General features: G+C 37.8%; 1 protein-coding gene across 5 annotated transcripts in view; it reads right to left on the minus strand.

Moving 5' to 3' along the window:
- Bbx (BBX high mobility group box domain containing) overlaps positions 1 to 22,949 on the minus strand; it is a 233,458-nt gene that overhangs the window by 53,012 nt on the left and 157,497 nt on the right. For all 5 annotated transcript variants that reach the window (XM_057766021.1, XM_057766025.1, XM_057766020.1 and 2 more), the window contains exons 6-8: positions 19,769 to 19,964; positions 15,118 to 15,185; positions 3,329 to 3,409 (exon numbers count right to left, since the gene is read on the minus strand). In XM_057766021.1, coding sequence (XP_057622004.1) covers positions 3,329 to 3,409; positions 15,118 to 15,185; positions 19,769 to 19,964 — 345 coding nt within the window. The remainder of the gene's footprint in view (positions 1 to 3,328; positions 3,410 to 15,117; positions 15,186 to 19,768; positions 19,965 to 22,949) is intronic.

The raw sequence follows: 22,949 nt of genomic DNA on the forward strand, positions 1-22,949 counted from the left end.
TCTTCCCTACACCTTACAAACTACTTTCTGTATAGAGGCATCTCTCAAACTGTGTGGTAGAAGCACATGGAAGTAGGGTCTGGGTAACAGGATTTTAATCTCATTTCCACTTAGCAGGTAGGTATATGACCTCAGTTAAACTTCCCAAGACTTACTTTTTCCAATTGTATATTAGTGATGGTGATAGTGCCTATTTTATAGAATTATGATGAGAAATAAATATTCCTAAAAATGTATTGTCTGGCACAGACCAAGACATAACTGTTTAAATACAAAAGTATTTCCTTCTCTGTGTGTAGACATGCATGTGCACATGCATGTAGGGGACAAACGTTGATGCTGGTTGTCTTCCTCAATCATTCTCCTCCATATTACTTTTTAAAGCATCTAAAACTAAACCTGAGACTCAGTGTTTCACGGAGACTGACTGGTCATCAAACCCCACGGATTTTCCTGTCCGTGTCTCCCATAGTTGGCAAGTACTCATGCTTACTTCTCATGCCTATGTGGCAGGCATTTTACCCACTGAGACACTCCTCAGCCCTGATCTCCTTCTGTTGTGACATGTGTAGCCTCTCATCAAACAAAACAGGCATACTTCAGCATTTAACAGTGCATAGATGATTCTGCAATACCATATGTTGCTTTGTTTTCACCGAGTAACAGTGATACCCTCAAACTGCTCTGAGGGCTAGAATAAAATATTTACAAGAATTTTTAAAGAACAATTCAGTTATTAATTTTTGTTCCAGAGTGGATAAAGTTCAGTTACAAAGTCGGATGAAGTGAGAGGAAGTGAGCAGAAGCTTGCGTTATTATCATCTCAGCCCACTGTAGTACCTGAAGAGAACTGTGTTCATTCGTCACAGAGTACTTACTAAGCAGTAAATGCACCCTGATCCCAATTCTTCAACCATAAAAATGACTTTCAGAAAAGCTAGAAAACATTATGGTAACATGTAGGCACAGAATCAAAGGTGATATACAAGAAAGAAAGAAGATTAATAAAAAGGCTGCCTGACTATTGTATTGATACTATTTATTACTGAAGCCACCAGGAAAAATTTAAAGGTACCACATCTTTTGAATTAGATAAGCTATTTAAAAATAAATATCAACTAGACAAAAAACAGACCATCATAAAAAGATAAAATTTAGCCAAGTGGTCTGAAGACATTCTAAGCTGAAAATGAGCAACTTTTCTAGGTTCAGTTCCTAATTCTCTAAGTCCCAGGTATCACACTTTGTCCAAGTGTGATAAACTACAAATGCAAAGCTACAAGAATTTTCCTCAAGTCTTGGGAATTATGAAGTTAGTAGGATTTACTTCCAATAATAGTTCTCATTCCAACTAGCCATCCATAAAAATTAAGAAAAAAACGAACAATTCATATAAAAGGAAAACCTAACCTATAATGTATTTCTTCAGGAATTGAGTCACATAGCAAACCAAATAGAATCACAATTAAAATCCATTTGGTTTTTTATGAAAAGCATTTAATGAACAAAAGGATACTCTTATAAACAAAAAGATACTCTTATAAATACATGTTGCTATAAAGTATGATTTTAGCTAGTGACACAAATAGAGTCTTCTAAAGAAATATACTGACACAGATCTCTTTGGAAACTTCTATATGGAATAGAGGCCTCAACATGCACATACTGTGCTAAAAATCTCAACTTTATAGAGTTCACTCTATCATTAGGGCTTCACGGACCACTCACTCAGCATATCTGCTTGAAGCTAGGCCCACCCTCAATCAACTTATCTCTAACTGTTGTAAAGGGACCACAGCATGAATTCTCCATTATATTTAGTCCTTGCAGAAATCAATATTCAAAACATTCCAAACTCATTCCAGCCCTCAAAGACAGAAGAGATAGGTATTTATTGTGAATAAATATATATAACATTCTGGTGATATAAGCAAAGCAGTTAGGGATATTCTCAAAGGACTAGCAGGAGGTACCAATGCAAACAGACAGACATCTGAAAAATACGGTTGTCCTGTATTAAACTGTAGTAGGACAGGAAAACGAAGGAAAATTTCAAGGATCAAGGCAGAACAATTGGCTTAAATATTGGGGTTGGAAGGGGAGATGAGAGTTCATATTGAGTTCTAAGATTAATGGAGATATCTTCAGAAGGAGTTTTAATTTCTGCTTTTGACACGGACATTGAGCTAGCAGCTCTGTCCTATGATGTAAGACTCTGGCAAAGGCAAACTTCACGCTATAATATCATGGCATGGCCGTGTCCTATGACCAGACTGGTGCCTGACCCAACTGTCATCAGAGAAGCATTAGTTAGCAACTGACGGAAGCAAATGCAGAGTTCGGGAATCCTATGGAGGAGGAAGAGAAAGGAGTGTAGGAGCCAGAGGGTCAAGTATACCATGGGAAGTCTCACACAATTAACTAACTTGGGCTTATAGGGGCTTGCACAGAGTGAACCAATAACCGGGTGTCCTGCATAAACTTGACCTAGGCATTCTGCATATATGTTACAGTTGTGTAGCTTGGTCCTCTTATGTGACTCCTAACAGTGGGAACAGGGCCTATCTCCAACTCTTTTTAATGGCTTTTGGGATCCTATTTCTCATACTCAGTTGCCTTGCTATATGGGGAGGAGATTAGTCTTACTGCAACTTGATATGCCATGCTTTGTTGATACTCATGGGAGACTCACCCTTTCCTGGATGGAGATGGAAGAGCAGGGGATTGTGGGGTGGGTTGGGGTAATGGGGGAAAGGAATTGAGAGGGGAGGATTTGGGGATGAGGCTGTGGCCAGGATGTAAAATAAATAGATGAATTTAAAAAATTAAAAAAAAAAACAATATCAAGTTAGGAAAGAAGCAAGTATAAAACAATAACAACAACAAAAACAAATATGCATAGGTAAGAATCCTGAGTTTGTTCAGTCTTGGATTTATCAATCAATGTGTTGTATGATTTAATAATCATTCTAGTTTAATCATAATAACAATTAGTATGACTTAACAAGCTTCTATAAATATGTATTTATTTCTCAATTAAAATCTCTAGAATACCACAAGTGAATATCTGTAATCCGTACAGTTGGCAAATTGAGGCAGGATCCTAAGTTTGATACCAGCCTGGCTATAAGGAGACTGTCTCAAAACCAATCAAACTAAAAGCCCCTGGAGTCCCTTACCTGTTACAAAGTTTGATTATATGTTCTTGTCTATAATTAATTGAGCTGAGTAGAGTTCTTTGCTGTTTTCATTTGCTGTCATTAGCCCAAATTTAAACTCGCTTTATAAATGACTCCTTGATTAATTAAGTATAAGATGCAAACATTACCTCAGCAAATTGAAACAATGGTGACTTCTGACGCAACTCAGGTGACTCTGAAATATCAGGCCGGCAAGGCCCAGTCGATGCCTGAAACAAAGACAGACAGACAGAGTGAGCATCATGACAACAGCAGACAAACAAATGCCACCTAAAGCACTGTCAACCTCACCATTTAACAACTGAGGCAACACCAACAAAAAAGTAATTGCTGAGTGCTGCCTGAATGGGACACATCTACAACACACTTGTGTATTTGAACACTCGGTCCCCAGTTGGTGGTGCAGTTTGGGAAGGCCATGGAAACTTCTAGAGGATAGGGGAGGTTTTATAGACTTGCCCAACTTCCTGTTTACTCTCTGTTTCTTGTGTGCGGATAAAGATGTTATCGGCTAGCTTCCTGCTTCTGCTGGCATGTCATGCCTTCCTGCCACTATGGATGCTAGCCCTCTGGAACTGTCAGCGAAAATTAAGTTTTCCTGCAAATTGCTTTTGCTCATGATATTTCATCACAGCAACAAAGAATAACTAATACACTTTACAAAATTCTATGCAAGTGACCACTCAAGTGGCAAATAATCGAAGAGCTAGTAGAAGCATGATACCTTCAGAATGTGCACAGAGATTAGCACTTTACTGCTGGCTTCCTGTCACAATCAGAGAACACCTCTTCCCCTGCACTATGTTGCCTCAACATTTCCTGTTACAGGCAATACAAAAACACAAATTCTCTCTGACAGGATAATTCTGGGAAAATAAAACTAAAGTTAAATTCTTATTTACCAGGTTTTTCACATGTTTATAGCATGAGCCCTAATCTTAAGAAGGTTAGGGTCTACCTAAACATTCTCTTCTTGTAAGATATTATACTAGTGAACATTTAGCATTCTGTTATTGTCTTGTTATTTTCACTATTAACAATACTTACTAAAAAATAGACACTTAAAATTGTATCTCCCCAGGATTCTTCCAAGAATATACATTACCTCTTTAATTTTATGCAAGAAATAAAAATATATGTATTGGGAGACATAACCATTTCAGTAGTGAATTCAAGTGAAGGAAGATTTCTTTATTCTGAACTAAGTCTCCCCCTTTTTTATAGATGAAATTAATTTAGGATCACAGAGGTACCTGACACTCACCCTCAGTACTCAATCCCCCTTTATTTAGCTCTCATCATCACAAGACACACTTGTTTACTATGAATCCTCTCCCAGGGTCCGTTACTACATTATTTTCCAAACTGCCTAGGCACAATGTACTAAGAGGTATTTGTGGAATTATACTGAGTGCAGTAGCAAATGCCTGTGGCACTCAGGAGGTAGAGGCAGGGGAATCAGAAGTTTAAGGTCTCCCTTGGATGCATGAGACCCTATTTAAAAAAAATACTGAAGGAAAAATAAAAATTGAGAAGTATTCTTTTAAGTCCCCAAATCAGTGGGTTTCTCCTACATTCCTGAATAATGAAGTTAGGTTTTCAAGGAAGAGTAGCTAATTTTTTTTTCACTTTAAAGGAAAAGGCAACAGAAGTTTTACAAATGTACACACACACATATGCACATCAACATGTGTGTGTGTGTGTGTGTTCCCACTCAACTTTTCCACTTGATGGCTGAAGAGGAAGGTATTTTTCTAACGGTGTTACAGGCTGTAGAGTAGGAACATGTATTTGAAAATTTTATGGTCACTTTGAATGTTTTAAAGAGCTATGAAGACTCCTCCAGTGATAAGTATCATGGAGAAGTTGCAGAACCCTTAATTAATTTGCCGTCTAGGGCAAGCTTACCTCTCTTATCACCACTTGACTATTAAGCATGTTGTGCTAAATGTACCACCAACTGCACCAAAGATAACAAGCTAAAGACACCAAGCACACTAAAAAGAAAGCCAATAAACCCTCAAATTAGTAGCCACAAAGGTTTGGAAATTTTCTTCTTGCATGGAATGTCTAACCAAATTTAGGAATAATAAAGAAACCCTATGCATTTACCTTCTGGATATCTGGGGAAATGAAGTTTGATTTAAAAAATCAAGGCAGAAACTAAAAAAAATGTAGTGTCTTTATAAAATTCTAATAAAAATATACACAAAACAGAAACCTTAAGAGATATTTGCAGCAAAATACATTATCATTTAGGCAGGTCTCCTGGCACAGATCTGTAATCCTACTAGCTACTTGGGAGGCAGAGGTAGTAGTATATCAAGTTCAAGACATGCCTTGGCTTTAGAAAGAGTACCAGACAGTCTGGCAACTTAATGAGATCCTACTTTAGGAGAACAAAAAGGTTAAAAACAAGATAAGCAAGCCAACAAAGACCATGGGATGTAGCTCAATTTAACAAAGTTCTGGGAACTGTGTGACATCACAGCTATGACATCATTAGTTAATATGATCTCATGGGATGCAATCATACATGCAGCCTGTTGCTGTCTACAATGTCATTACAAATAATACATCAGTGCATTCTTACTTCAGATTCCACGAGGTGGGAGAGGTAATGACTCTTTGAGGAATAAAACTGCCCTGGTGGCTTAAAGTCATATTAACAATAAGAAAATGAAACTTAATCATTTTTAATATATTTTTCACATATTTGGTTGTTTCTCCCCAACCCCAACTCCTCCCAGATTTGCTTACCCACCCACTCAACTTTATGTTCTTTCTCAAACTTCCTCCCACAAAGATTTATTTACTTGTAAAATCATTGCAAATCATGAAGTTTAAAAGTTAAACTATTTTCTTTATGAACTTTTGGTATAAATGATTTTATAAAACTAATTTAATGGAAGGCTCATGCATAAGAACTTATCAAAGTGTGCCTGACCAGGCACAAGAAGGAAGTCTAAGCATGTGTGTTTGTGCTAACCATGCAGCAGACAGAGTAGATGCACAATGAGGATCTGTTGACTGACTCCATTCTCTTATGTGTGACCTGGAAGTAAAGAACAAGTAAAGGCTGCCTAGTGGCTAAAGGAGCACAAACAGAACTACTAAATCTGCATTTTGCTCTAGTGGACCATGTCCTTTCTTAAAATGTAGGTATTTGTGAATGAGTGTAGTCAATAAAGCATAAAGGAAACAGCACAAAATTAGGAGCCTGCGGGACTGGGATACTACTAAATTATGTACTTAGTGACTTGGTTACCTGACCCTAGTCAAAGCAGAAGAGAAGCATCATGAAGGTTTACAGTAGAGACAAAAAGGAAGGGGAAAGAGTTGCAAAAAATAAATAAATAAATAAATAAATAAATAAATAAATAAATAATGCCAGGAGCATAGAGGACAGACAGCTCTTCCTAAATTCTCCCTTTGATTTAGATGTAATTCTCAATAAGCAATGAAGGGAAATGATGCAGTTTTTAGGAAAACTAGAGAGCTGATGTAAATGTTTATCTAGAACAAATTAAGGTAGGGTAAATTGCCCATTAAAATTTCATCAGAATGTATATATTCAAAGTAGTAATTTACATTTGTAACCATGATTTCATGTCACCAAGATAAGTATGAATATCTTACAAACAAAGTAAAATTGGATGTGATACACGTTAGGCATTTTTATCTAAAGATTTCAAAATGCGAAAATGATCCTATGATATGGTAAATGTACATATTGTATGAATAGAAAATGCTATACTTATAAGGAAAGGTAGATTTCCTATAAAGGGGTCCTATTACAGTCCCAGACCTTATGAAATGTATAAAATGCTATGTAAAACACTCTAATTATTTTTGTTAATTGGAGAATGATTTTTATGGATCACCACTTATTCCTCAGCATCTATTCTTATAAATTAATTTAGAGAAAAGAAATAAGCTATGGTTAAACAAAAAAAGAAAATATAAATAATTGTTTCAATAAAGTCTCTGCAATAATACATAAAGCCACTAGGTGTTGCTCTATGCCCAAAAAAGAAAATAGTTACAGGGATTTCTGCATAAGTACACATTCAAATCTTCTTACACCCAATCGCCACCCACTTTGATTTAGCTTCAATAATGAAGGAGGGGAAATGATGAGTATAATTAAAAATTATGACAAAGTAACATTTTTCCCACAATACCCAATCAGATAGTGAGAAATCACAGGTTCAGCATGATTGAGCCAGTTATGATTACAAGCGGCTTAGGAAGCTAAGTATTATCAACGGCTGTTCCTACTTTGCAAAGCACAAAGGCAGAGCTGCATGCACGCTGCTTGGCACTGTGATGAACACACAGTCGGCAAAGGGGCAACTGCACATTGTAGATCAACCACATGTTCCTACTCTTACCAGTTCAAATGTTTATTTCTCATTCACTTGTTCAATAAACACTAGGTACCAGATAGAATTGATGCCATTAGAAAGTTCAAATGCCACTTGCATCCAGTGTACAACTGGGAATAAAATGATGATTTCAGTCTTAGTCTGTTTGCAGTTCAAGGGAAGAGGATAGCTACACTGCAGAAATAAACAGTGAAAGCATATTAGAAGGGTCCTTGGGAGCACAGAGAAAAATCCTTTATAGTGTGGGCGGAGGGAGTTAAAAGTAATATCTGAGACATACTTGGAAAGAAAGGCAGACTCTTCCTCAAAGGAAGAGTGATATGACAGTCATGGCAGGTGAGAATGCACAGAGGTAAATCTTGGCTGCGCTTTTGAGAAATGGTGACTTTCCCAGTATGGGTAAAGAATAAGATGCCATACACGCATAGTGGGAGATGAATCAGGCTGACAAAAGTGGAATTGTGTTGTCTGGGAATTAAGCTGGAGGAAACAGAGGGCTAGCTAAGGATTTTGGTTAGAGGAATTGCATGAGGAGAGATATGCAGTTAGATAATTATGTCAGAGGCATGCAGGACAACCATGGCAGGGAGTGACTGGAGGCAGGAGACCAATTAGCAGGTAGGGGAAATAAAGCTGCAAAGACATAGGGCCCCAATTAAGTCAGAGATAGCACTTGCCAGTCCTCAGTAATTGTCTGGAAGGATGTCAGGGCCTCAGCAGAAGGGCCAGACTACACCTGTATCTTTATAGTAAGGGAAGCTGAGAAAGAAGTGAGAGGAGAAGGAAGCCTCAGTGGCGGCAGGGAATGTATTTCAGGGGATGAGAGGAGTGTGTCTGAATGTCTGACAATGGCATACGGCACTAGCATTAGGCTACAGACCTGAGGGTCCTGTGCTATTCCTACAATCTGTTGTATCATCTGGTAAAAAGGGGTAGAGGTGGGAGGACCTAGTTCACTCAGGGCATCCAGGCCAGCAGCAGCCTGTCTCCACTCCATCGATAAAGTTTTCCTATTATCACATTCGGTGCAGCCAAGCTCATAAAAGAGCACAGGAAACTCCATCCTGTTTATACAGGCAACGGTAGTAAAAGTTGAGACAAAGGACTGCATCTTTCTGCCTCAATTTCCTCATTTGATGAGCTGGGAAGCCACTCTGTCTTCTTGCCATTTTTAAGCATCTATGACTCCAAGCACAGATTAGGGAAAAGGATCTGACTACCTGTGCTTTGTGCCCCACTACTGATAGAAGAAGCTGGGCTGCTTGGCAAGATGGGTAGAACAGTTTACAAAGTAACATAAAGGGGGCACTTGTAAAGAGGAAGAAACAAACCAACCTCTGGGCACCTACTTCCCTTTTACTGTAGAATTCAAACATAGCACATATCCTAACAGAGTATTTAGAAGCTATAAACCCATGAAAAGAGGATAAAAGCTATGATAGGTAAAGACCAGGAGATGAAATAAGATAATGGAATTTAATGGGTTTAAGTCTCCTGGACTAGTCAAGCAGATTAGTCTAAGAAAAGCACATATCAAATTAACTCAAGTTGTACTGGTGAGTAAGAAAAGAATTTTTCACACTCCACTGATATCAGAAATAAAAGTGAAAACTTTCCATTTTATCCATATCAATATTTAAACAAAGTTAGAATTCAGTGTTCAAAAATGGGGATAGAATCATGTAAACTCTATCAGTGCAATCAACTGTTCTTTGGCTCGGGTTTTGCATATTTCTTCATTTAGTGGAAATCAAGTGGGTTTAAATCTTAGTATTATGACTTCCTCATTCAATGGCCATGGAGAATGCAACAAGGAACTGACACCATAGGATTGGTGGGAGGATGATGGAGGAGGGTCATCTGTCTATGTGTTACTCTCATTGGTTAATAAAGAGACTGCCTTGGCCCTTTAATAGGACAGAAAATTAGGTAGACAAAGTAAACAGAACAGAATGCTGGGAGAAAAAAGGAAGTGAAGCAGACCTATAGCTCTCCTCTCCGAGATGGATGCAGGTTAAGAATATTCCTGGTCGTGGTGCTATACTCATTAGAAATGGGTTAATCAAGATGTGAGAGTTAGCCAGTAAGAGGCTAGAGCTAATGGGCCAGGCAGTGTTTAAAAGAATACAGTTTCCGTGTAATTATTTTGGGTAAAGCTAGCTGTGCGGGAGCCGGGTGGCGGGAAGCGGCCTGCTGCTCCTTCTACAGGTGGACAAAATGAGTTAACCAATGTGAAGGGCTTAGCCCTACGTCTAGCTTAAAGCAATCTCAAAATGTCTTGTTCCGTGGCTGCTGCTAGCTCTAGTATCGGTAACACAGGACATACATCAGAGTCGAGGAAAGGTAGGTGGAACTGAATCACCAAGTCTCCTAGGAGCTACACAAAAACTGGCTAGACCTGCTGTAGTGCCCGCACAGTTCTGCCACTGCAGCTAGGAGCTAACGTAGTGTGTAATTACTAAACCTTACTGGCCCTGGTCCCTCGCCTAATGGTTTAATATTTATTCATAAAGAAGACAAAACTTAACTCCCAGGATTGCTAAGGAGGTGTTGTTCTTACCCTTTGAAGAGTAGCACTTTGAAAGAAAGAAGTATTATATGAAAGTTAGCTGTAATAGTTAACTGCTCAGCAGTATTCAGTCAAAATCTTGTTATTCCTCATCCTAAGTTCCTTAAGGTCCATTTAATAACAGTAAATGAATAAAAAAATAAAAAATAAAACTTTTATCATTAACTTAAAATAAAGCTAAATAAAATTAGATTCTAAAATACATATTATGGTGACAGCAAGTATTTTAAGGGTTAGGGAAGAGAACTATTTAGCTCATGAAGGAGGTGAAAGATTAATACTGTTTCAAGAAACGAAGTATAACACTTCCAAATTTCAATCAAACATTCATTTCTTCTTTTATAAACAGGCAGATTGTCAGTTGAAAATGAAAATCAAGAGGATTCTCCATGAAGTCAAAAGTTCATGTGAAGGATTAGATTTCTTTAAAAACTTGGGCCTTAAGAGATAGATATCAGCCTCATAAAGGGCAAGTATGTGTATATGGTCTATTCCCTGACATGCCTTACACTCCAAAGACATTCCATGAATATTTTTCATCCAACTAAACACACTAAATGGTGGCACATTTTCTCTGCAGTACGGCCTCACTGGACAGGTCCCTAAAGGGGGTGCACCTCCATGGCCTAGCTCCTCTTCTACTGACCTAGCTTACCTAGCTTAGCTAATCTAAATTAAATTATCTTTTCTTGATCACCTAATGATGACAAAGAGAGCAAATTACAAGTTTAAATTCTTCCCAGGTTTCAATGAACAAGGAAGTGTGTGTGTGTGTGTGTATGTGTGTGTGTGTGTGTGTGTGTGGTGTGTGTGTGGTGTGTGTGCATGATGGATGTATGCATACTGGTGATGGCAAAGCACACTGCAGCCTGCAGGACTAATAGATATAATTTAAGCTTTTGAATTAAATATGAAATGCCTAGAATAACTTATGGTGATGATCCTGTATACTTACACGAATTTTCAAGGAGTAAAAAATGCCTTACAGGCTTTATTTAATTAATCTCTGCAGTAGCCACAGAGTTAGAGGATTCAGGCATCATTATTCGCATCTCTGGACAGGATGGAAGGCAAGGCAAAAAGTGGGGAACGATATACTGTCATATCTATTTGTTCCACTAAGCATTCAGAAACTAGAGACCCAAAGTCTAAGGCAAATCTCATACACTGCTAATGCTGGCTTCAGTTACTAAACTGAACAGACACGCCTTCACTCAGCAGCGATGAACGTTCTTCCTAACCACTCTTATTTTCCATTTTGCTTCCTTCTGTTCTAGCCAAGATGACTGTTGCTCACTTGGGTACAACAGCAAATGTCCTTGCCAAGATTAATCCAACTACATTTTGTCCTTTCCATATAATCTATGAATCTTAACACCCCCTGCTTTTATTTTTAAATTCTAGTTTAATTTTACATTTTTTCAGACTAGCACAAATAATGGAAAACTTTATCTTAAGATTACTTTTAGCCATTTTAGATAAAATATTTTGCCTTACTTGTATTTTTATCTTCCAATAACTCATTGATACCATATTTAAGAACTTTCTAACTGCCTCTTCAATCAAGAATCTGATGAAAAGAATATTACTTTGTTCCTTCTGCCTTTTTATTTCCTGCTTCTTTAAATTAAACAATGAATTCACTTAAATCTCGAGTGTTTTGTTTAAAGTGGTTCACTTCTACAGCTCAAGAAGATCTTTCGGTGCTACTGCGCAAGCAACTAGATTTGACTTCTGACTTAACTAATTTGCCAAAATGTCCTATCATACCCTTCCATTTCTTCCACTACGATGGGGGCATTTCTAGTGCCTCTTACAAACACTCAGCAGAGACAGACTTGCTGTGTTTTGAGACAGGACTCATTCCTTTCTGTCTTGGTCCTGTTCAGTATATCAATTTTTCTTCTCGAATCAATAAATTCTATAAAATAAATACTGTTCTTAAAGAAATTGTTCCAAATAGTTCAAATATTTACATATAATATGGGCATGAAGACTATTATTTGTGTGAACTATAAAACATCAGATTTATATTTACCCTTTCAATTTGGTAAGGATTCCAGCTTACTACGCCAAGAGCAAACAGTCTTACTTGGCTCAGAAACAGTAGTACACAAAATGCCCAACTAATAGTGCCATAGATCTATTATGATGACTGAGAATTGGAAGACTGAGGAAAACAAATGCAAACATCAATATAATTTGCTCACTGACATCTCAAGAAACTAAACTGTCTGTACACCAAGCAGACCTATGACACCATTGGCCATAGAAACTTTTCAGCAGAAATCTATCATTTCAGTAAAGAAAATACCTGTATTATTTAAGAAAATCTATTTCCTATATTAAATTCCACATTTTAAAAAAGCATTCTCTTTAGAGCTCTGTAAATGTGGTGAAATCTCAGGCCAGGGAAAAAGACAGTCCCTTCCCTCTAAGACTACTTCAAAATAAGACTCTCTCATGTCACTTTGAATGTCTTTGTGATTATACCTTTCAGTGGTAGAATTTCTGTAAGATGTCACTTTGATTAGTCAAACTAAACAGTATAGATTTCACAGTTATTATTCCAATATAAAAATATAAAACTTCTGAATTGTTCTCTATCTTAATTTTCATAGGAAAACCTAAATACATATTTATTGTGTTTATCTTAGGATAATCTGTCTATATAGAAGTTCTGTTTACTAAGTCTACATACATATTTGCAATAAAAAATAATTAGGTAGAAATCTATGGACTAACTGAAGCTTACTGGTCTCTAAAAGTAAGCTCTCTGATGGTATTTGGAGATAATATTTTACTTAAGTTTTTACTATTTTACTGTTCTAATAGCTCAGGATTATTTTCAGGAATGACCTAAATGTCTCCTGAGATGAGGGGAGGGAACAAGAACACAAAGCTGGACTCCTGAGGATGTAACTACTGCTACAGGTACCTGCTCCTGCACTGTTTGCTTCTTCATCTGTAGAGTTCTCAAAATGCTTCCACTTCACTATCACTGCAGTGCTTACACCATGTGTCACAAAATGCTATGTTTTTTAAAGGAAGCAGAACTTACTAAAAACAGCTTAAGTGATGTGGGATTCCCCATTTGTATGCTATGTATGCTATGAATATGTTTTATTACCATTGGTTAATACAGAAGCTGCTTTGGCCTATGGCAGGGCAGAATATAACAAGGTGGGAAATCCAAGCAGTGGGAGAGGAGGAGGAAAGATGGCGGAGTCAGAGAGACGCCATGTAGCTCTGAAGGAGAAAATTGCCAGAATCTTACCCGTAAGCCATAACCTCATGGCGATATCCAGATGAAGAGAAATGGGTTAATTTAAGAAATAAGAGCTAGGTAGGAATATTCCTAAGCCATTGGCCAACCAGTATTGTAATTAATAGTTTCAGTGTGATTATTTGGGTCTGGGTGGCCGGGAAATGATGGTGCAATCTCTGCTTACACATAAGTGGTAAAATTTTAAGCAAAGTAAATTAATTTCCTTTTTCTTACTAGCATCCAGAAGATCTGCAAGGATCATTTGTTTATATTTGTTCTGAAGTGGTAAAAGAAGGCTAAAACGTTGGGAATAAAATATAATTGAATCTGTGAGAAGATGTAATGCTGACTGTTGCAGTGGTCATGAGTCAGACTGCTGAAAGATCAACTCTGTTCACATCCACCTTTGGAATACTTAGACCACTCTATTCTAGAGAATGTGCTGTGCCCTTAGGAGGTCATATTATGAGCTAGGGATGGAAATGATGTCCACAATGCTGCTATCAGGAGCTAGAAACACGCTCAGTAATGAGCTGCAAAAGCAGTCACATGTATACGATTTTCAGTGGAAGATTTGCACACCAGAATAAATACTTCTATAAAAATTAATACTTTTACTACATTAAAATGAAAAAAATAAATTTGTTAAATTTAATATAAACTCAACCATGTTGTATCCCACATAAAAAACTGTTAGTAACAACAGCACCATAGTATAAATAGCCTGTACAGTTGAGTAGATTTTAACTGTAATCTACATGGCCTAGTCAAAGTTTAAAACAGCAGTAAACAGCACAGGCTTGCAATAAAACTGAACTAAAAAAAAAAATGAAAATAGAAAGGAAAATGTTTGCAGTATGTTTCCATAGCAGTAATAAATAATGTTAGGGATAGGCTTGCTACTAGATTAATTTTCCATGGGAATATTGACAGCTCTTGCTATTTTGTCCCAAACAGCTATGTTGGTTTGAATGGAAATTTTCCATCCGAAGACTCAGAATGTAGCAAAAAAAAACATGACCTGCAGGTTAATTCATCTGATCTATGTTAAGTGGGTCTAGAAAATAGAAGGTGCCACAAATGCAAATTATGTGTGGTTAACTGCCACAGCTGAGCAGAATCAAGTCTAAAAATGTTTAGAAAAAGCAAACTAATAACTAGATCACAGAAAGAAGGTCTTGAGGGCCCTGGGTCCTTTTTTTTTTTCTCTCCCTATTTTAAAGGATGAAACAGTTTTGTAATGCTGTCATTCCAGATGTTCAAACAGGAGTTTGGAATTTACTCAGATACTAGAGAGACAAGGGAGACAGACAGTCTCATATTTTTATTGTTGGCTTCCCACTAGCACATCTAAATGAGAACATGATACAAACAGGGAATGTGTTGAACCAAGTGAACTTATTTAGGATACAATCTACACACCCATGACACAATACAACAAATGCACAGTACTGTAGTTTTTACTCCTAGGTTCAAACAACTGCAGATTCTGCAGTGGAGTTGTGTGTCTGCCCTTTTGGCTCATGTATACTACTTCTGCTACCCTCAAAACATTAGATGCACAAGTAAAGTTTCTCAGTGAGCTGTATATGGTGGAACTGCAGCAACAAGGTGAACAAAACGCAGACATCTATGTGGTGAATGCACAGAATGCACAGTGTGAAGAGCAATGAAGACTAAGGCCTGGCTTACCTCTGGCGTTCCAAGAGCATGTTCTCCAGCTAACAGCAACATGCTCAGGCCTCCCATCTGAGTAGGATCTAAAGATCAAAAACGAAAATCAACTCAGAAGCATGAAGTACACACAACCATACAGAATAAAAAAGGATATTCATAAAGGCAGAAATCCAAACTACGCACATATGAATTTTATGGAAAAATGACAAAATTCATTCTTATATAACCTGGTACATGTGTGCTTAATGCACATACTTTAAAGAGCCCTTTTTCTTTTCTATATTTTGTTTTTTGTTTTTTTTTTTTTTTTGGAAACAGTATCTTACTATGAAGCCCGGCTCGACTAGAGCTCATGCTCTCCCTGCCTTAGTCTTTTAAGTGCAGGGATAACAGACATGACCACTACACCTGGCCTTTTAAATGCTACTGCTCCACCATTCCAGCACAACACTTTCCCCAAGAGTACAGCTGTTATCGTAAGTATCATCTACCAAACTTCCTTTCTCCCAAGGCTTCGTTCCAAAATTGAGGTGTTTTGATGCAATTTTTTTTTTAATCCAAGCATACTCATGTTTGTCTTCTGAGAAGTTTGAGACTTAATCTGAAATTGTTATTTCTGCTATGTGAAATCGGGTTTGGTCAAAAGAATTAGACTATCAGGGAACACGGGACAGAGAAATTTCACAGTGGCCTCCAAATTCTAGTGAGCTTTTAAAAAATAATCTCCTTAAAACTTCCAAAATAAATTAAAAATAACAGATATGTTATAGACATTATAGATCTTCAGGCATATCAGGCTCTTGCTACAATAGCTGTAAGATTTAAAAGTAATGTTTATGTTAGCAAACTTTATTTTTAATTTTTTTAATTCATTTTACATTCTCCCACCCCTCCTCTCCCCTCACCTTCGCCTCCTCCCTCCATCCACTCCTCCCAACAGGTAAGGGCTCCCATGAGGAGTCATCAAATTCTGCCACATTAAGTTGGGACAGGACAAGCCCCTCCCCACTGGTTAGCCAACTCTTTTGCTTTAATTCTTTCAACAGTAAACTGATACAGAAAGATAACTAAACAGTCCAGTGGTAGATCTCTGCTCCAGGTTATATTTCCATCAGAGACCTTTACTCTTTAAGGCTGTCTCAAATTTTAAAATTGAAAGCACCAATGAAAGAGCAGGCGGGAATGCACCTGTCTCTGGTTCACACAGGTCTCAAGGCATGCATTTTAGCTTTAGGATGAGGATATGTAAGACTGCCAGAAGACATTTCTGTCTAAATGTATGCCCTGAAGTACAGCTTTGTTCAGTCTGCCTTGAGATCTCAGGAATCAACTTTGATCACACCTTATATATAAATTTTTTAACTGAGAAAAGGTTCTGAGATAGACATAAATACAGCCACACACACACAGAGAGAGAAAGAGAGACAGAGACAGAGAGAGAGAGAGAGAGAGAGACAGAGAGACAGAGAGAAAGAGACAGAGAGAGAGAGAGAGAAAGAGAGAGAAGAGGAGGAGAAAGAATAAAAGATAAGGAATCTATGAGGTAATCAGAGAGAAAAACATGTCATCAAATGATGGTGAGTTAGAAAGCCCAACATTGAGCTTAGCCTGTTTTGATGCTCACCTTCCTGGGCCTGGATGGAAGTGGGAGGACCTTGGTCTTCCTGTAGGGTAGGGAATTTGGACTGCTCTTCAGTATCGAGAGGGAGGGGGAATGGACTGGGGGGAGGAGAAGAGGAGTGGGGATGGGGGAGGGGAGTGGGGGGAGGGGGCAATGTGTGGGAGGAGGGAAGGGAAATGGGAAACGGGGAGCAGTTGGAAATTTTAATTAAAAAAGAATAAAAAAAAAAAATAAAAAAAAAAAAAAAGAAAGCCCAACATTGGTAGGCAGCCATGCAGGAGGACACACACAGAACACAAACACTGGCTAATCTGGTAAAACAAAGGCCTGCAGTGCTTTTAAGTGTCTACTTCCCATTAAACCTTAACTTTAAGAACTACTGTACCTGATAAAATAGATGCATACATTTTTTTTAAAAGTATAAGTCAAGAGGGGGAAATGAATTTAGCAGAAAGTAAGTGTTTAGGATGCTTGAGAGTGAAACTTTTGCAGCTGGCATCCTAGGAACCAGGGCTGAGTGATAGCATTCAAGAGATAAAAATGTGCCACTCAAATTACAAAGTAAAAATAGGAATACAGCTACATGATAATCCAAGTTATATACCAAATGTGACTTTGTAAGAAGTTTGTTATTCATCCTAAAGGATACGCCAAGAAACTATCATTTTTCTATCACTTACACAATGCTATTTAAAACTATCAAAATACATTCACAGAAGTAGAACACTTTGCTTTTACTGAAGGGTTGTAGTATATCAAATTCTACATACTTTTCCTTCCTTGAAAATCATATATTTGACAAAGTTGGGTTTCTCTAAATTATGAGATGTAGAGTGCCAAGGACCATTGAACAAATGAACAAGAATAAAACAGACTAGATTCTGCATTAATCTGACCTTTAAAATTCCTTTTGTATTGCCTTTGTTCAGATAGCTAAACACCAGTTTTTAATCACAGGTAATTTGGTTCACTTTCATCTTGTTGAAAGGGACATGACTAGCAGTGAGAGAGCTCTGGTCATGAAATTCCAACACATGACACAGGTCTTTATTTCTTGAGGCAAATGCTTATCAAGGTGTTTTTCTTTCCTGTATTTTGCTTCAAGGAATACTACTTTTTAAAGCTGACTTACACATTTCTTAGTCTAGATTCCAATTATGAGTGAGTACATCCCATGTTCATCTTTTTTGGGTCTGGGTTACCTCACTCAGGATAATGTTTTCTATTTCCATCTATTTGCATGCAAAATTCAAGAAGTCATTGTTTTTTACTGCTGAGTAGCACTCTAATGTGTATATATTCCACACTTTCTTCATCCATTCTTCCGTGGAAGGGCATCTAGGTTATTTCCAGGTTCTGGCTATTACAAATAATGCTGCTATGAACATAGTTGAACAAATACTTTTGTAGTATGATAGGGCATCTCTTGGTATATTCCCAAGAGTGGTATTGCTGGGTCCTGGGGTAGGTTGATCCCAAATTCCCTGAGAAACTGCCACACTGCTTTCCATAGTGGTTGCACTAGTTTGCATTCCCACCAGCAATGGATGAGTGTACCCCTTACTCCACATCCTCTCCAGCAAAGGCTACTGTTGGTGTTTTTGATTTTAGCCATTCTGACAGGTGTAAGATAGTATCTCATAGTTGTTTTGATTTGTCTAGATTCTACTTCTCTTTTTATAGGTAAAAGGTAAGTAAATTAATAAATGTCAGAAACATTATTACTAAAAATGTATTTACACACTTTCTATAATTTACATACAATTATAGTTTGGTTTGTGATGAACAACTGCATTAAAGAAAACTCAAAATGAAAACTCTACACAAAGTAACAAATTTAGAATTGAGAGAATAGCAATAGACGCTAAATGGCAATCAAAGCAAGTTTTGACTTTGGCCATCAATCTATCTTCTCTTGGTCTCAGACCAAACCACCGTAATCTGAGAAGTCCAGACATTTCACAAAGACCAGTACCAAGTGGGCTGAAGCTAACACTGCAAAGTGAGAGCTAACACAGGAACAGCTCTGCTTTGGGTTTTCAGGACACATGTTGGGAACTGTTCTGGAATTACATTACACACACTGCACTCAACAATCACCTGAAGGCTTTGTTTCCCAAAGATACGTCCATACGTTGCTTCATTCTTCAGGCATTCATCCTATATCACACGTACTTTTCATATTATGAGCCCACCATTGAACTATGAAGGCTTATGCAAACTACTAGGCATTTAAAAGAATTTACAATCACAGTATGGCTCAACTGCATCCCTATTAACCTTCCAATATTGTAAACGGTTTAGGACTCTGAAAAATATTTTCTTGTAATATGGTATAGAAACTCAAGCTCAGCACGAACTTCCTTGCTTTTGTCTTATTCAACCTCCCAATCTCTTCCTGGCAAAATCCTCTCTTGGTTGCACTCAATAGGAGGAAAGATCCAGCCATTCTGGGCAAAAATGTAAATGTTTTACTTCATGGTCATAAATGCATTAGCACTCCTTACCACCCAAAGAGTAAAATAGCAAATGGCACCATCTGGAATTTTAAGTTTGCTAAAGGTGAACATTAATGGGGATCGAAGGAGGGGTAAGGTGGGGGTTCTCTTTAAGATTCATCTCAGATTTGGATGGATTTGTTCATGGATAAGATACTCAGATGATCTAAGTAACTGTGGGTTTTTAAATACCCATAACTCCAGTCTTGCTCTGCTTAATAGTTGGGAGGAGGTGTGTGTGTGAGAGAGAAGGGAAGAGAGGGAGAGAGGGACAAGCTTATTTTGTTAATATAAAATTTCCTGACAAGCTCCAAACTGCTGTGATGTTTCCATACTGCCAGTATCAGGATCTCCACAGTGTGTACAACTTGGCTGCATGTCTTCCTTTCTTTGTATACCATGTCCTAATACCTCATGATACGCTACATATTTGCCAGAGTTTCATACTGGTCAAAAATTTTGGTCTTCTCAAAATTGTATTAATTGTTTAAAACACTTGGTGCATTGTTCTGTCCTTTAAGAACAGGTGCAAATTGTGGAAACTTACCAGCCATTCCAAAGTTAAGCTGAGGAATTTCTTCTGTCTTTGCCTTCTTGGGGGTCGGCAAATCTCTTGAAGAGTCAGATGGGAAGGCCCAAAGTTTCTTCCGTGGATTGACAGTGGGTGTTGGTGATTTTACAGGCTTGTTTGTAGTAGGGCACCATCTGTAGCCAGGATTTGCTTTCATAAATGCATCTTTATACTATAAACAAATGAGGGCTTAATTAACATCCAGACCCAGAAGTTCAACAACATTTACCTTTTCCCTCCCTCATTCAGATTATGACTGAGAAAACCACATTCCATGATTTCAGTGGCTCTCCTTAGAGAAGATGACAGTGTCACGCACCAAGATCTAGAGACAGGGTGGAGTTATCTAACTTGTGAGCCGAGAATATGGGAATCAGACACTCAGAATGTTCTACTCTTTTTGTTGTTCTTGTTCTTTAAAAGTTGCCTGACTTTGGTGGCAGAGGAGGCTTTTGTATTAGAAAGAGCCCAGGGCTCTGAGGGTGGAAAAGGCGGGGATAAAACAAGCTGCAGGCATTTAGCATAGCGCAGTGTCCTCTGTGGGCCTTAAAGGACAGCACAGTACCATCTACGCTTCGGGTTACTGTCAAAAGTGCACAGCACCAATTTCTTCTCTTAAAGTTTTAAAAATTGTGTGTACATGTGTGATTTTTTTTTCCCAAATAGCTGTTTTGCCTGCATGTATGTTGCGGCATCACTTGCATGCCTGGTGCCTATGGAGGCTACAAGAGAAAAGTGGATGCCCTGGAACTGGAGCTAGAGGTGATTATGAGCTTCCATATGGATGCTTGGAATCAAACCTCAGTCCCCATCTCTACAGCCCACAACCCCTATTTCAAAGGACACTTTAGTATACATTTCAGAGCACAAGTTAACACCATGACCAGCAGCCAGATTGTGCCCTTACTGGTTAATTTACCCTGCTAAGAATAGTTTTACAAAAATTAAATCTCTGCCTTAGTGTTCTTTAAGGCTAACACAAAGTAAAATTCTCAATTATGAGAAAAGGAACCAAGATTAAGTAGAAAGGGAGCAAGGCAGGCTAGCTGGCCAACTTTCTGGTTACTCTTAGACACAGGGCAAGCAGAAGAGCAGTGGAAGCATGATACACCTGGGCTCAAGCTGTATTTCCACTTAGTAACCGACGGGCATCACCTCCAGTTCCTCCACCTATGATGTACAACATAACTGCCAATATTTTTCAGTGGGCACACAGAGATGAACAAACTCTGATGTGACATACTGTAATCAATCCATCACAAGCTTTTTATTTACATTCACCTTTTTTTCTGTTGCTTCCTCCCTTTAATCCCTTCTTCTAAATCCACTACCTCTTTCCTAACGTCCATACCTTCCCAGAGCTATACTGTTTAATTAAAAAAAAATTTCCTATATGTTCTTTAAATATCACTATCAGATTATTTTATTAGCACATTTTTTAAAAAAATTTGGTTATATAATCTGGTTCTGAATTCACAATTCTCTGCTTCAGTCTCCCAAGTACTGAGGTTATAGGCGTACACCCCCATGACCATCTAACACAATTCTTCCATCCTCGCAGGCTTGCCTTTTACAATGGTAATGTGTTCTAAGCTCCAAGTTGCTTTTAGACAAGGGGTAAAAGGTACTATTTTGAGGAAAGGTATAAGGAAAGAATACCTAATCTAAACAATGCTCCCACTACATAAATAAAAGCTATAATGTAGGTAATACTGTAGTATTAATTAACAAAGAATTATATTTATCCCAATGCTATCTTAACTCTTTTTCTGAAATTATTTTATGTATAACATATAAATTTACCTATTGACATATGGGGTGTGTGTGTAAAAAAAGCACATAGGCCCCTAAAGTCTAGGAATATTTTTCTCTTTTAATTAAAAAAGTTTTCTTTTATTTGAATTATGTGTATGTGTCTGTGTGTGAGTATTTTGCACACTGGAGGCATCAGTAACCTGTAGTTACAGATGGTTGTAAGCAGCCCAGTGTGGGTGTTGGGAACACTAGAACACAAGGACTCTTATAACCACTTAGCCACCACTCTAGTGTTTAGTTCTATTTTTCATAAAAATAAAGAAGTAAAATGAGACACTAGGTCAGCACCAAATGAATTTACAACTGTATAGCAGAATGAATTTGGAAACATCAAAGTTGACATAAGAAGACATACTACCACAGTGAATTCTTGTAAATGGGGAATTTACATATTAAGTGGAGGCAGACAAATAACCTTGCCTGCTGTCTGATGGTAGAAAGTGATAAATGGCAGGCAGGGGTGAAAAGCCAAGGAGCAGACACATGCATCATTATCATGCCTCAATAAAAGGTGCATGGGGAAGGTGTGCCAGTAACTGAATGTTCAAAGAAACTTACTAATAAATTTATCATGAGAAATAAAATCATCTTTTTTTGGTAGGTAAAATTTTCTAAGCAGAAAGCACCAGCTGTGAAAGAGGCTAGATGGCATTAGTACCCGAATCTCTTGCTCCTTGAGAGTGCCCTTCTCTTCATATTCAGTTTTTTGACACATCCTTCACTAGTAACATTGCTAAGGATCACTTAATGATCTGTTTCAGTAAAAATCAAGTATAATGGAAATTATACTGTCATCCTGATAAATTATCAGTTGATACTAATGAAGGCCGCCTTACACTAATTTATGATAGTGCTGAAGATAGCATAAGGCACCAACAATCAGCACTTAAAATCATTCTCATCCTCTTGTCTCTATCCTCTTCACCTTCACTGCAAAGACACTCTTCTTAGACACTGGAAACAGAAAGGGGGAATCAAGCAGAGTCCCTCCTCTCATGCAGCTTCCAATCCATAATTTACCTTACAAGCATTTCTGTTTACACATGGTCTACAATCCTTGCCCTAACTCAAGCATGAAAAATGGTTTTGCAATGGGTCTACAGAACAGCAAGTTTCCTATGAGTCCAAGAGAAAGGCCTGGAATATGGGGGACGTTTTAGACAATTTACTATGAAGGATAATACTCTAAATCACAATATGAATTGTGCAGACTCTTAAACTCAATATAAATGTTCAATACACACACATAACACTTTTATTTTTTAGCTTTTGTTTGTTGTTGGAGATTGAACCTAGAGCCTCAGACATGCTTAGTAGCTATCTTATCACTGAGATACAACAC

The sequence above is a fragment of the Chionomys nivalis genome, chromosome 3 (assembly GCF_950005125.1).
Source record: "Chionomys nivalis chromosome 3, mChiNiv1.1, whole genome shotgun sequence".
NCBI classification, from domain to species: domain Eukaryota; kingdom Metazoa; phylum Chordata; class Mammalia; order Rodentia; family Cricetidae; genus Chionomys; species Chionomys nivalis.